The 14,965-nt window shown below is 46.1% G+C and overlaps 3 protein-coding genes across 3 annotated transcripts in view; 1 reads left to right on the top strand and 2 right to left on the bottom strand.

The window, feature by feature from the left end:
- The window catches only part of LOC144697972 (uncharacterized), a 95,931-nt gene extending 91,855 nt beyond the window's left edge, over positions 1-4,076 (top strand). Inside the window, exon 10 of the mRNA XM_078569924.1 lies at positions 1,580-4,076. Within this exon, the coding sequence (XP_078426050.1) occupies positions 1,580-2,527 (948 nt within the window). The 3' untranslated portion in view covers positions 2,528-4,076. The remainder of the gene's footprint in view (positions 1-1,579) is intronic.
- LOC144697491 (uncharacterized) overlaps positions 1-14,965 on the bottom strand; it is a 1,380,819-nt gene that overhangs the window by 603,219 nt on the left and 762,635 nt on the right. The gene's annotated exons all lie outside the window — the stretch shown is intronic.
- The window catches only part of LOC144697469 (uncharacterized), a 32,014-nt gene continuing 27,409 nt past the window's right edge, over positions 10,361-14,965 (bottom strand). The window contains exon 3 of the mRNA XM_078569444.1: positions 10,361-10,679. Within this exon, the coding sequence (XP_078425570.1) occupies positions 10,361-10,679 (319 nt within the window). The remainder of the gene's footprint in view (positions 10,680-14,965) is intronic.

A 14,965-nucleotide genomic window follows, 5' to 3' on the forward strand; every position in this document is an offset into this window, starting at 1 on the left:
AGAATTTTAAAATTGAGGTGTTGCTTTACTGGGATGAGCGGTGATGATGGGGGAAAGGGACACGGTGTGAGGAAGATCCACTTAGGTTTGATGGAGGTCTGGACAGAGTAGAGAGGGAGAAACGGTTCCCATTGGTGGAAGGATCAAGAACCAGAGGACACAGATTTAAGGAAATTGAAAAGGCATCAATGGGGACATGAGGAGAAACTTTTTCATGCAGTGAGTGGTTAAGATCTGGAATGTGCTACCTGTGATGGTGGTGGAGGCAGCTTCAATAGAGGCATTCAAGAGGCAATTGGATTATTATCTGAAAAGGATGAATGTGCAGGGTTATGGGGAGAAGATGGGGGAATGGCACTAAGCGAATTGTTCATTCAGGGAGTTGGTGAGGACAGGAAGGGCCGAATGACCTCCTCCTGTGCTGTAACAATTCTGTGATACAGAAAGTGAAGTTTTGGATGATCTCAGGTTTATGGAGGTTGAATGTGGGAGACCGGATAGGAAAGTGTCAGCATCGTCATGTCCAGAGGGAACAATGGAATGGATGAGAGTTTCAGAAATGGTTGAGCTGAGACAGAGGCAAAGTCGTGGGATGTTACTGAGGTGGATCCACCCGCTCACAGACCTTCCCTTTTGTTCTTCCCTCACAATCTCCCGTTCACTGACTGAAAACCTATCACATTTCTATCTTTCCGCAGTTCTGAGGAATGGTCATCACAACCTGAAACTTTAACTCTCGTTCTCTCCACAGATGCTGCCTGACCTGCTGAGTGTTCGTAACATTTTCTGTTTTTATTACTGAGGCAGTCTTGGTGATGATGTGGATATGTGGTTCGAAGCTCATCTTGGGGTGAAATATTTCACCATGGTTGTGAATAGTCTGGTTCAGCCTCAGACAGTTGACAGGGAGAGGGTTGGAGTCGGGAGTTCGGGAGTGGAGTTTGTAGTGGGGACTGAAGACAATGGCTTCAGTCTGCCCGATATTTAAATGGAGCAAATTTCTGTTCATCCAGTACTGGATGACAGACAAGCCTTTTGTCTGTGACATCTTTTACTAAAACTTTGTTAGTCTTTCCACCCCACCCCCACTAGAGCTGTACCTTGAGTATCCTGCCTTCCATTCTTAATTAGCACTTTTCTTAGATAATATCACCACCTTCAACACCTCTTTGATCCTTTTGTCTGTGACATCTTTTTCTCCGACAGGACAGTGTATGACTTGGAGGGGAACTTGGAGGTGATGGTGTTCACATACACCTGCTACCCTGGTCCTTCTAGGTGTGGAGGTTGAGGGTTTGGGAGATTCTGTCAAAGATCTGACAGAATTGTAGATATATAAAATACCTCTTGTTATCCTCCTGCAACTCCTCACCCTTCTCTCACTCCTCCCATAGAGGCCAGAGTCTTGTGTAGGCCCAGACTGTGTGGCAGGTTTCCTTCCCTGAAGGACAATAGTGAACCAGTTGGGTTGTCACAACAATCCAGCAGTTTTCATGGTCACTTTTGCCTAGTGCCACAAGCTGCCTTTGTGCTTTTGTGGGTTCTCTCTCACTCCCTTTTTTTCTGTTTTAAATCAGTTTCACAGGGTATTAGAAGAGGAGGATTTGCAGCCGGGAAACTCAAATCAAAGAACACAACAGATCTGATGGAATCGCCTAATTTATCATATCCTGAATATCATCAGATTTTGAACATGGAAGGAAAAAGCACCGTTCACAGTGGGGAGAAACCATACAAGTGTTCTATATGTGGACGAGGCTTCAGCCGATCATCTGGCCTTTCGAGACACAAGCACAGTCACAGCGGGGAGAAACCGTGGAAATGTGGGAACTGTGGAAAGGGATTCAGTTACCCATCTGAGCTGAAAACTCATCACCGCACTCACACTGGGGAGAGGCCGTTCATCTGCTCCCAGTGTGGGAAGGGGTTCACTAATTCATCCACCCTGCTGATACACCAGCGGGTTCACACTGGGGAGAGACCGTTCACCTGCTCAGAGTGTGGGAAGGGATTCACTCAGTCATCTAACTTGCTGATACACCAGCGAGTTCACACTGGGGAGAGACCTTTTAAATGCCCAGACTGCGGGAAGTTTTTTAGAAGTTCCGGGGACCTGATGTGCCATCAGCGTGTTCACACTGACGAGAGACCATTCAGATGTTCTCAGTGCGGGACTGGGTTCAAGGGATCATTTCAACTCACTGTACATCAGCGAATTCACACTGGGGAGAGGCCGTTCACCTGCTCCATATGTGGGAAGGGATTCACTCAATTATCCCATGTGCTGAGACATGAGCGAGTTCACACTGGGGAGAGACCTTATAAATGCCCATGCTGCGGAAAGTGCTATAAAAGTTCGGGGGAACTGATGTCCCATCAGCGAGTTCACACTGATGAGAGACCGTTCGTGTGCTCTCAGTGTGGGACTGGGTTCATGCTATCAGCGGAACTCACTAAACACCAGCGAGTTCACACTGGGGAGAGCCCGTTCACCTGCTCCGAGGATGGGGAAGGATTCACTTGGTGATCCACCCTGCTGATTCATCAGCGAGTTCATGAGTAACTACAGTGAATGCCTAACATAAGTTCTGGGGAAAATGCTAGGCTCTATTATAAAAGACATGGTAACAGAACACTTGGAAAGCATAAATGGGATTAGACAAAGTCAGCATGGGTTTATGAAAGGGAAGTCATGCTTAACTAATCTACTGGAGTTTTTTGAGGATGTAACTAGTAGGATAGATAAGGGAGAACTAGTGGATGTGGTGTATTTGGATTTCACAAAGGCTTTTAATAAGGTCCAACGTAAGTGGCTAGTGGGCAAAATTAAAGCACATGGGATCGAGGATAATATACTGGCATGGATTGAGAATTGGTTGACAGACCGGAAACAGAGAATAGGAGTAAATGGGTCTTTTTCTGGATGGCAGATGGTGACTAGTGGTGTACCACAGAGATCAGCGCTTGGGCCCCAGCTATTCACAATACATATAAATGACTTGGGTGAAGGAACCAAATGCAATATTTCCAAGTTTGCTGATGACACAAAACTGGGCGGGTTTGTGAAGAGGATGCAATGAGGCTTCACGATGATTTGGACAAGTTGTGTATGGGGGCAAACACATGGCAGATGCAGTGTAATGTGGATAAATGTGAAGTTATACGCTTTGGTGCGAAAAACAGAAAGGCAGAGATTTATTTAAATGGTGATGTATTGGGAAATGTGGATGTACAAAGAGACCTGGGTGTCCTTGTACACCAGTCAATGAAAGTATACAGGCAGGTGCAGCAAGAAATTAGGAAGGCAAATGGTATGTTGGCTTTCATTGCAAGAGGATTTGAGTTCAGAAGTAGCCCTACTTCAGTTATACTGGGCCTAGGTGAGACCACACTTGGAGTATTGTGTGCAGTTTTGGTCTCCCTCCCTAAGAAAGGATATACTTGCTATAGAGGGAGTGCAGTGAAGGTTCACTAGGCTGATTCCGGGGATAGCAGGACTGTCATATAAGGAGAGATTGGTTTGAGTGGGCCTAAATTCACTAGAGTTTAAAAGAATGAGAGGGGATCTAATTGAAATGTATAAAATTTTAACAGGGCTAGACAGACTAGATGCAGGGAGGATGTTTCCCCTGGTTGGGGAGTCTAGAACCACAGGGGCCACAGTCTCAGGATGTGGGGCAGGCCATTTAGGACTGAGATGAGGAAAATTTCTTCACTCAGAGGGTGGTCAACCTGTGGAATTCTCTACCACAGAAGGCTGTGGAGGACAGGCCACTGAGCATATTCAAGAAAGAAATTGATAAATTTTTGGATATTAGGGACATCAAGAGGTATGGAGAAAAAGCGGGAATATGGCGTTAAGATAGAGGATCAGCCATGATCACATTGAATGGCGGAGCAGGCTTGAAGGGCCAAATGACCTACTCCTACTTCTGGTTTCTATGTGATTGGATTTTGCTGTTAATCACATCTAGGACTGAATCATGTTCATCGGGGTCTGTTTTTGCTGATGTTAATAAACTCCAGCCCAGTTGTAGGGGTTAATAATCTGGATAAAAGTGAAATAAATCAACTTTGTGTTGAACACACAGTCTGGTGAATCTTGTTACTATCTCAAACACAAGTTATTTCCTTTTGAAGGGCTCTTCCTCTCCCCTGTCTCCTCCATCCTCAGCTCCAACAACAAGTGTGAGGAGCTCATGGAGCTTCTTTGTCACTAAGATTGAGACAAACCGATCAGCTGCCTCTGCTGCTTCCCTCCCTTCCACTATCCCACCGGGACAAACTGTCTCTAAAGATCCCCCTTGTCCTGAACCCACATCTTTCTTTAGTTTCTCTCCCATCTCCCATCAGATCCTCTCAGTGCTTACCTTGGAGAGGAGACCCACCTCTTCCCTCAACCTTATTCCCACTAAACTACTGACCCCTCCACACTCCCCATGTTCGCTGACATTGTTAATGGTTCTCTCTTCAGGTACTGTCCCTGTCTCCTCTAAATTCGCCCACATCAGCCCCCCCTCATGAAAAACAAACCCTTGACTTCTTAGTCTTTGCAAACTACTGGCCCATCTCCATCCTCCCTTCCTTCTCCAAAATCCGAGGGCATTTTGTCACCTCCCAAATCCATCCCTGCCTTTCCTGGAACTCCATGTTTCAATCCCTCCCAGCAGGTTTCTGCCCCTATCACAGGACTGAAACAACTCTTATCAGAGTCACTAAGCACATCCCGTGTCACTGTGACAAAGGTGAGCTGTCCCTCCTTGCCCTTCTCCATCTGTCTGCAGCCTTTGACACGATTAAACCACCCGCTCCTCCTGCAGCCCCTCTTCACTGTTGTCCAGCTGGGTGGCTCTGCACTCTTCTGGTTCCTTGCTTATCCACCAATTCACAGCCACAGTGTCACCTGCAATGTCTTCTCTTGCAGTTCCCACACCGTTACCTCTGGTGTCCCTGAGAATCTATCCTGGACGCACCCCCCCTTCAATCTCATCTACACACTGCCCCTCAAGGACAACATCTGAGAACAGTGTTCAAATTCACATGTGTGCTGATGACACCAGCACCTCTCATACTCCACTGTTGTCCAATTCTCAGGCTGCTTATCCCACATCCAGTACTGGACTTATAGACATTTCCTCCAAGTGGATGTTGGAGAGGCTGGAGACATTCTTTATGGTCCCAGCTCCAAATTCCATCCTTCTCCCTGGCAACTGTCTGGACTAAACCACACTTTTCACAACCTCGATTCACATTTGACCCTGAGATGAGCTACCGACCACGTATTCTCCCCATCACTAATACCACCTATTTCCAGCTCTGTAACATCGCCCGACTCCATCCATACCTCAGCTCATCTGACCTCACCCCATCTCTTTGTCACCTCTAGACTGGACTATTCCAACACGCTCCTGGCCGGCCTCCCACACTCTACCCTCCACAAACTCAAGGTCATCCAAAACTCTCTTCCCATATCCTAACACAGGTCAAATCCTATTCCCCCATCACCCCTGTGCTCACTGACCTGCACTGGATCCCAGCGACACCTCGGTTTTAAAATTCTCATCCTTGTTTTCAACCCCTATATTGCCTCACCCCTCCCTACCTTTGGAATCTCGTTCAGCCCCACAGCTCTCTTGGATATCTGTCCTCTTCTCATTCCGGCCCCTTTCACATCCCATATTTTCTTTGCGTCACCATTGGTGGCCAAGCTTTCAGCTGTCTGAGTCTTTTTGCTGTGTAATTCCCTCCCAAAATCTCCCCGCCTCTCTACCTTTCTCTCCCTCTTAAGATGCTCCTTAACATTTACCTTTTTAATCACGTTTTTCTCCATCTTCCCAAATTTCTCAATGTGTGGTTCTGACAAATTTAATTTGATAACTCTCCTTGGGATGTTGACTGTGGTAAAATCGCTATTTGAAGGTGAGTTGTTGTTGAATCTTATTAACAACAGCAGTAACACCAGAATCCAACTCCTGCAGTCACATGTCATCTTGCTGGTGTCTCAGCAGTTGGATGACTGACTGAATCTCTTCCCACACAGCGAGCAGGTAAACAGTCTCTCCCTGGTGTGACTGCACTGATGAGTTTCCAGCTCAGATGGGTAATTGAATCCTTTCCCACAGTCCTGATATTTCCACAGTTTCTCCATGGTGTAGGTATCCTTGTGTCTCTCCAGGTTGGATGGTTATTTGAAACCTCCAAATGCAAAACCCATGTACAGTTTCTCCCCACTGCAGATTTGAAAATCCTCCCTTTCTAATACCCTGGAAAGAAGTTTACACAATTCTTAACTGTAAATACAGAATACATGGCTCCTTTTTAAGCTAAACAAAATAAGTGGCAGCCATTTACTGACTTATTCCTCAGGGCAATGCCTTGACTAGTCAGGGTCAAGCTGCCTGGTTTAATTTCAAACAATGCTTCACAGTTAACTGTCAGTCACCATCACTGGTGCATTCTCCATGGCAACGCCTCTACCAATCAGAGTCAAACTTGCCAACCGGTCAGCACTCTCTTCACATACAGTATAAATTGTTGTTTTCCCCTTATATTGGTATTCATGCGAGAAATGTCCTGATGAGTGCAAGATGAAAAGCTTTGACATGTCTCTTTTTTCAGCAAGAACATTTCTTCCTCTCTTGTTTCCCAAAGCTGTAAATCCATGTCCCACACACTCTCCCTCCTCCCTGCACTGAAATCCAGACCCAGTTCCCCATACTCCCTGTTTAAAAGTCAGAAGAAGATCTTACCAAGAGGATTGGTAAAGTTTTGGTCTCCTTACTTAAGGAGGGATACACTTGCATTGGAGGCAGTTCAGAGAAGGTTCACTCGGCTGATTTCTGGGATGAAGGGGTTTGTCTTGTGAGGAAAGGTTGAACAGGTTGGGCCTATGCTCATTGGAGTTTAGGAGAATCAGAGGTGATCTTGTTGAAACATATCAGATTCACAGGGTGGATGCTCAGAGGATGTTTCACCTTGTGAGAAAATCTAGAACTAGGGGTTACGGTTTCAAATTAAGAGGTCTCTAATTTAAGTTGGAGATGAGGAGGAATTCCTTCTCTTGGAGGGTGGTTAGTCTTTGGAATTCTCATCCACAGAGAGCAGTGGAGGCCAGGTCATTGGATACATTCAAGGCTGAGTTGGACAGATTTTTGATCGACGAGGGTGCCCAGGATTATGGGGGCAGGTGGGAAATTGGTGTCAAGGCCACAATCAGATCAGCCATGATCTTATTAAATGGTGGAGCAGGCTAGAAGGGAAGTATGGCCTCCTCCTGCTCCTGTTTCTTACGATCTTTTGTTCCTAGTTTCTGAGGTGAGGGAACCGTGAACAACAGAAACAGGAAAATAGAAGCAGGAGTAGGTCATTCGGCCCTTTGAGCCTGCTCCCCCATTCAATATGATCATGGCTGATCCTCTATCTCAAAGCCTTACTCCTGCTCTCTCCCCATACCCCTTGATGCCTCTAGAGTCTAGAAATCTATCTATTTCCTTCTTAAATATATTCAGTGACTTGGCCTCCACAGCCCCTGAAGTAGAGAATTCCACAGGATCACCACCCTCCGAGTGAAGAAGTTTCTCCTCATCTCAGTCCTAGGTGGCCTACCCTGTATCCTGAGATTGTGACCCCTTGTTCTAGACACTCCCCACCCCCCCCCCCCCACCCTCCACCCCCCCTGTCCCTCACCAACCCCCAGCCAGAGGAAACATCATCCCTGCATCCAGTCTGTCCAGCCCTGTCAGAATTTTATATGTTTCATTGAGATCCCCTCTCATTCTTCTAAACTCCAGTGAATGCAGGCTTATTCGGCACAATCTCTCCTCATACGACAATCCTGCCATCTCAGGAATGAACCTTCACTGCTCTCCCGCTACAGCAAGTATATCCTTTCTTAGGTAAGGAGACCAAAACTACACACAATACACCAGGCGTGGCCTCACCAAGGACCTATACAGCTGCAGTAAGACATCCTTGCTCCTGTACTCAAGTCCCCACGCAATGCAGGAGCAGCAAGCAGTTAAGGTAAATGGTGTGTCACACCATGACACACCATTTACCTTAACTGCTTGCTTTCAGTGATTGGTGTATAAGGACACCCAGGTCCCTTTGTACATCAACATTTCCTAATCTATCACTATTTAAATAATACTCTGCCATCCTGTTTTTCCTACCAAAGTGAATAACTTCACACTTATCCACGTTATACTGCATTTGCCATGTATTTACCCACTCACTCAACCAGTCTAAATTACCTTGAAGCCTCTTAACACCCTTCTCACCACTCACATTCCCACCTAGTTTTGTGTCATCAGCAAATTTGGAAATATTACATTTGGTTACGTCATCAAAATCATTGATATATATTGTGAATAGCTGGGGCCCAAACACTAATCCTGCGGTAACTCACTAATCACCACCTGTCATTCTGAAAAAGACCCATTTATTCCTACTGTCTGTTTCCTGTCTGCTAACCAATTCTCAATCCATGTCAGTATATTTCCTCCAATCCTATGTGCTCTAACTTTGCACACCAACTTCTCATGTGGGACTTTATCAAAAGCTTTCTGAAAATCAAAATACATCACGTCCACTGGTTCTCCCTTATCTATTCTGCTAGTTACATCCTCAAAGAACTCCAGTCGGTTTGTCAAACATGATTTCCCTTTAATAAATCAATGTTGACTTTGTCTAATCCTGTTGGTGTTTTCTAAGTGTCCTGTTATCACATCCTTTATAATAGGCCCCAGCATTTTCCCTACCACTGATATTCGGCTAACCGGTCTGTAATTCCCTGTTTTCTCCCCCTTCCTTCTTTTTTTAAATAGTGGGGTTACATTTGTCACCTTCCAATCTGTTCCAGAATCTGCAGCATTTTGAAAGATGACAACCAATGCATCCACTATTTCCATGGCCACCTCCTTTAGTACCCTGGGATGGAGAATATCAGGCCCTGGGGATCTATTGGCTTTCAGTCCCATTAATTCCTCCAGCACTGTTTTTATAGTAATACTAATTTCCTTCAATTCCTCCTTCTCACTAGAACTTTGGTTTACTAGTATTTCCGGGAAGTTATTTTTGTCTTCCTCCGTGATGACAGAACTAATGTAGTTGTTTAATTGCTTTGCCATTTCCTTGTTCTCTATTATGAATTTTCCCATTTTAGACTGTAAGGGACCTACATTTATATTCATTAATCTTTTTCCTCTTACATACTTATAGAAGCTTTTACAGAGCTCGTTTATGTTCCTTGCACGTTTTCTCTCATACTCTATATTTCCTCTCTTATTCAATCTCTTGGTCTTCCTTTGCTGAATTCTAAACTGCTCCCAATCCTCAGGCTTGCTACTTTTTCTAGCAACTTTATATGACTCCTCTTTGGATCTAATATCTTCCTTAATTTATTTTGTGAGCCATGGTTGGGCCACTTTTCCTGTTGTGTATTTGCACCAGTGAACATGGGCAAGTTGCATGGTCAGCAGTTTAGTGGGAATAGGCTCGTGGGTGGAGGTGGGTCTAATGGACAAGATGAGACAGAGAGGGTGTGAGGGAAAATCGTGAAAAACTAGCGGAAAATGTGGGCTCAGGCAAAGGGGAAATTATGAGACAGTTTGTCCCAGTGGGTTAGTAGGAGGGAAGAAGCAGAGGGAATTGATCGGATTGTCTCAATCTTAGTGACAAAGAAGCTCCATGAGCTCCTCACACTTGTTGTTGGAGGTGAGGATGGAGGAGACAGGACAGAATGAGGGCCCTTCAAAAGGAACTAACTTGTGTTCCCGAGATATGAAAAAGACTCAATACGCTGTGTATTTAAAATAAAACTGATTTATTTGTCTTTTATCCCGAATGCTAATCCTATAACTGGGCTGGAGTTTATTAACATCAGCAGAAACAGAGCCCAGTGAACATGGTTCAGTCCCAGATGTGATTAACAGCAAAATCCAATCACCGTAGTTATTCATGATTTTGCTGGTGTCTCAGCAGCTCAGATGGTCGAGTAAATCCTTTCCCACACTCAGAGCAGGTGAACGGTCTCTCCCCAGTGTGAACTCGCTGGTGTGTCAACAGGTCAGATGACTGAGTGAATCCCTTCCCACACTCAGAGCAGGTGAATGGCCTCTCTCCTGTGTGAATTCGCTGGTGCCTCAGCAGGTGGGATGAAGTAGTGAATCCTTTTCCACACTTGGAGCAGGTGAACGGCCTCTCCCCAGTGTGAACACGCTGATGTCTCAGCAGGTCAGATGACCGAGTGAATCCCTTCCCTCTCCCCAGTGTGACCTCGTAGGTGTGTGAGCAGGTTGGAAAACTGAGTGAATCCTTTCCCACACTCAGAGCAGGTGAATGGCCTCTCCCCAGTGTGAATTCACTGGTGTACAGTGAGGTGAGATGAGTGTCTGTACCCAGTCCCACAGTGAGAGCACCTGAACGGTCTCTCATCAGTGTGAACGCGTTGATGGGACAATAGTTCCTTGGAACATTTAAAGCACTTCCCGCAGTCTGGACATTTGAAAGGTCTCTTGTCAGTGTGAACTTGATGGTGTGTCAGCAGGTGGCATGAATGGGTGAATTTTTTCCCACACTCAGAGCAGGTGAATGGTCTTTCCCCTGTGTGAACTCGCTGGTGTGTGCGCAGGTTTGATGACTGAGTGAATTCCTTCCCACACTCGGAGCAGGTGAAAGGCCTCTTCCCAGTGTGAACTCGCTGGTGTCTCTGCAGGTGGGATAACTGAGTGAATCGCTTCCCACACTGAAGAGCAGATGGACGGTCTCTCCCTGGTGCGTGTGCACTGATGAGTTTCCAGCTCAGATGGGGTTCTGAATCCCTTCACACAGTTCCTGCATTTCCACGGACTCTCCCCAGTGTGACTGTGCTTGTGTCTCGACAGGCCAGATGATCGGCTGAAGCCTCGTCCACACACAGAACACGTGTACAGTTTCTCCCCACTGTGAACAGTGCTTTTTCCTTCCATGTTCAAAATCCAATGATATCCAGCTTAAATTGTGTGACCTCGGCAGATCCTGATGTGATGATTGGTTTCAGTTTCTCGACTGCAAATCCTTCCCTTCTAATCCCTTGTGAAATTGATTTAAAACAGAAAAAAGGGAGTGAGAGAGAACCCACAAAAACATAAAGACAAGTTGTGAAATTGAGCTGAATGAATCTGGTCATTTGTGGGGCCGGCACTAGGAAAAAGTGACCATGAAAACTGCTGGATTGTCATAAAAACCCAACTGGTTCACTAAATGTCCTTCAGGGAAGGGAACCTGCCACCTGGGCCTACACAAGACTCTGGCCTCTCGCAGAGAAAATAGAGACAGAGAGAGAGGGAGAGAGGTGGCAGAGTCGCTTGGTACAACAGATGGATTTTATCATCTACAACTTGACCAGAGCTTTGACAGAATCTTCCGAATCCTCAACCTCCAAGCTCTAGAATGACCAGGGTATTTCTATAATTTATTTATATATAAATATAATATTTCAGCACAGACTAGAAGGGCCGAATGGCCTGTTTTCTGTGCTGTAGTGTTCCATGGTTCTATGGTAGCAGGTGTATGTTAACATCATCGCCTTCAAGTCACACACCATCCTGACTTGTCTGACATCCAGTATTAGATGAGCAGAAATTTCCTCAGCTAAATGTTGGGAAGACTGAAGCCATTGTCTTCAGTCCCCGTTACAAACTCCACTCCCCAAAAACTCACTCCATCCCTCTCCCTGACAACTGTCTGAGACTGAACCAGACTGTTCACAACCACGGTGAAATATTTCACCCCAAGATGAGCTCCCAACCACATATCTTTGCCATCTTCAAGAGTGGGTTTCCAGACTAGGCCTGTATTCACTGGAGTTTAGAAAAATGAGAGGGGATCTCATTGAAACGTATAAAATCCTGACAGGGATGGACAGGCTGGATGCAGGGATGATGTTTCCTCTGGCTGGAGGGTCTAGAACAAGGGGTCACAGTCTCAGGGTACGGGGTAAGCCATCTAGGACTGAGATGAGGAGAAACTTCTTCACTCAGAGGGTGGTGAACCTGTGGAATTCTTTACCTCAGGAGGCTGTGGAGGTCAAGCCATTGAATATATTTAAGAAGAAAATAGATAAATTTCTAGACTCTGAAGGCATCATGGAGTATGGGGAAAGCACGGGAGTATGGTGTTGAGATAGGGGATCAGCCATGATCAAATTGAATGGGGGAGCAGCTCGGAAGGCTGAATGACCTACTCCTGCTCCTATTTTCTATGTTAGAAAATTGAGGGCCTTTTTTTTCATTCATGGGATGTGGGCATCACTGGCAAGGCCGACCGCGACCATCCTCCCAGCACCGGAACCACGCATGCTCCAATCACAGCCCAGAGTGCGCATGCTCCAAACACAACCTGGCACTGCACATGCTCCACTTACAGCCCGGCATTTTGCCTGCGCACTGATCTCCCGCAGTGAGGATAGAGCATATTCTCGCTCTCAGTGAATGCTGGGTAAGCAGGGTGCCATGGAGGAGCAATAACGTTGAATGCAAAATCATATCCAACGATCCGATTATGATTGGAGCCAAGCGTAAGATATTATTACGTCAATTGATACAGCTAGCAGGGGAACCTGCCATGTGGTCTGTGTCCATATATGAGGGGAGAGAGAGGGAGGGGGAGATGGGACAGGGTCAAAATGAAGGATTTTACACATCAGCAACAGAATCAAAATTCTGACAGTCTCGAGTGAGATGGGAACACTTGGGCTTGACATTACCGGGCACAGTGTCAAAATTTTCATATGGCACCAAACTCTCCCTCTCTCTCTCTCTCTCTACCGATCCCTTTATTCTATCACTCTGTTCCTCCCTGGATGCTGTCAATCTGCAATATCCCCAAACCTAACCAAGGGCTCTCTATGACCAATTTTACTTCCTGTACAGATACACACTGACCAGTCAAGATTTCTTGCTCATTTACAGACCCTTCCTGGCAAGTCACATTGCTGTTAGACCCTCCCTGACAACTCATTACTGTTCATTAACAGACCCTCCTTGAACCGTCCCAATTCTCCTCCATTTACAGATGATCCCTGACCAGTTCCAATTTCTTCCCCATTTACAGGCGCTCCATAATCAATCAAAAATTTTCCTTCATGTGTATGCACGAGGACAGTTTTAAAGGAATAGCGGATAAGAACAGGTGATTCCAGCAAACAATCTGTCACAGTAAATCAATAGGTTTGACAGTCCAGTGTCAGCAATTTAAATACCCTTTTAAGAAATACAAGCTGATCAGATTCTCTGTTCTCAACTGTATAGAGTCATAGAGTTTCACAGCACAGGAAGAGGAAATTGGGCATTGTGCCCACACTAGTCATCAAGATCATATGTACACTAATCCCATTTTCTAGCACTTTTGTGCTATGGCGTTTCAAGTGTTCATCTTACTTCTTAAATGTTGTGAGGGCTCCCGCCTCTACCACCCTTTCATGCAGTGAATTCCAGATACCCCCCATCCTCTGGGGGAAAAAATCCTGAAATCCCCTCTCAGCCTCCTGCCCCTTACCTTAAATGTATACCCCCTGGTTATTGACCCCTCCACTATTGATGAGATGTGGGCTTCGCTGGGTAGCAGAGTATTTATTGCCCATCCATAGATGCCTTTGAGAAGTTGATGGTGAGCTGCCTTCTTAAACCGCAGCAGTCCATTACCCACCATTATTATTGAATAATAGACTAACAACCATCCAACACCCACATTCACCGGAACATGCAGCCTGGAACTGGGAGTGGGAGAAGCAGGAAGAATGAGGAGAAACAATATAACCTAATGCCAACAGCAACCTCCAATCCATCTCCATTTGGGGGATAGTGAGACAGAGTTTAGAAACACGCACCAACACGACTCCAGTGAAACATCCATGAAAAGGGGGAGTAGTGATTGTATCTGCTCTGTTTTAGCCCCAGGCCTGTCACTCAAATCCCCAACTCCGGCCAGTTGACAGCTCAACCTACCAACTGGCAACTTCCTGCACCTTCACTGCCCAGGTGTGGGACAGCCCAAGGTGAGTCGTTTATGTAACCAGGAGAGTGGGGGAGGGGTGACCTCCCGCCTTGTGCTGTGTCCTGAATGGTTCCATTCTCCCCTCCCCCAGGGCCCTCTAAACACTGCATGCAGACGGCTGATGGACCTTGGGGGTCCTCACTGACCAGCCCAGATACATTATCCGATACCCCACCCCCGATTCACTGTGTGAAGAATTGTTTTTCTTTTTGCTGTTACCCCTTCCCGTAAACATCTTGTTTTATACAAGCCTTGGTTAAGACTTGTTTAATCTGGCCAAGCTGTTCCAGTACAGCTACAACACTGGCATCTACCCGGCTATGAGGAAAATTGACCAGATATGTCCTGTGCACAAAAAGCAGGACAAATACAACCCTAATTACCGCCCCATCAGTCTACTCTCCATCATCACGAAAGTGATGGAAGGGGTCATCAACCGGGCTATCACGCGGTACTTCCTTAGCAATAGCCTGCTCACTGATGCCCAGTTTGGGTTCTGCCAGGCCCACTCAGCTCCTGACCTCATTACAACCTTGGTTCAAACATGGACAAAAGAGCTGAACTCCCGAGATGAGGTGAGAGTGAGTGTTCTTGACATTAAGGCCGCATTTGACCGAGTGTGGCATCAAGGAGCCCCAGCACAACTGGAGTCAATGGGAATCAGGGGGAAAACCCTCTGCTGGTTGGGGTCATACCTAGCCCACAGGAGTTCAGTCATCTGAGCTCCAGGACATCACTGCAGGAGTTCCCCAGGAGAGTGTCCTCAGCCCAACCATCTTGAGCTGCTTTATCAATGACCTTCCTTCCAACATCAGGTCAGAAGTAGGGATGTTCGCTGATGATTGCACAATGTTCAGAACCATTCGCGACTCCTCAGGTACTGAAGCAGTCCATGTCCAAATGCAGCAAGACCTGGACAATATCCAGGCTT

Source organism: Cetorhinus maximus, chromosome 23 (assembly GCF_964194155.1).
Source record: "Cetorhinus maximus chromosome 23, sCetMax3.hap1.1, whole genome shotgun sequence".
NCBI classification, from domain to species: Eukaryota; Metazoa; Chordata; class Chondrichthyes; order Lamniformes; family Cetorhinidae; genus Cetorhinus; species Cetorhinus maximus.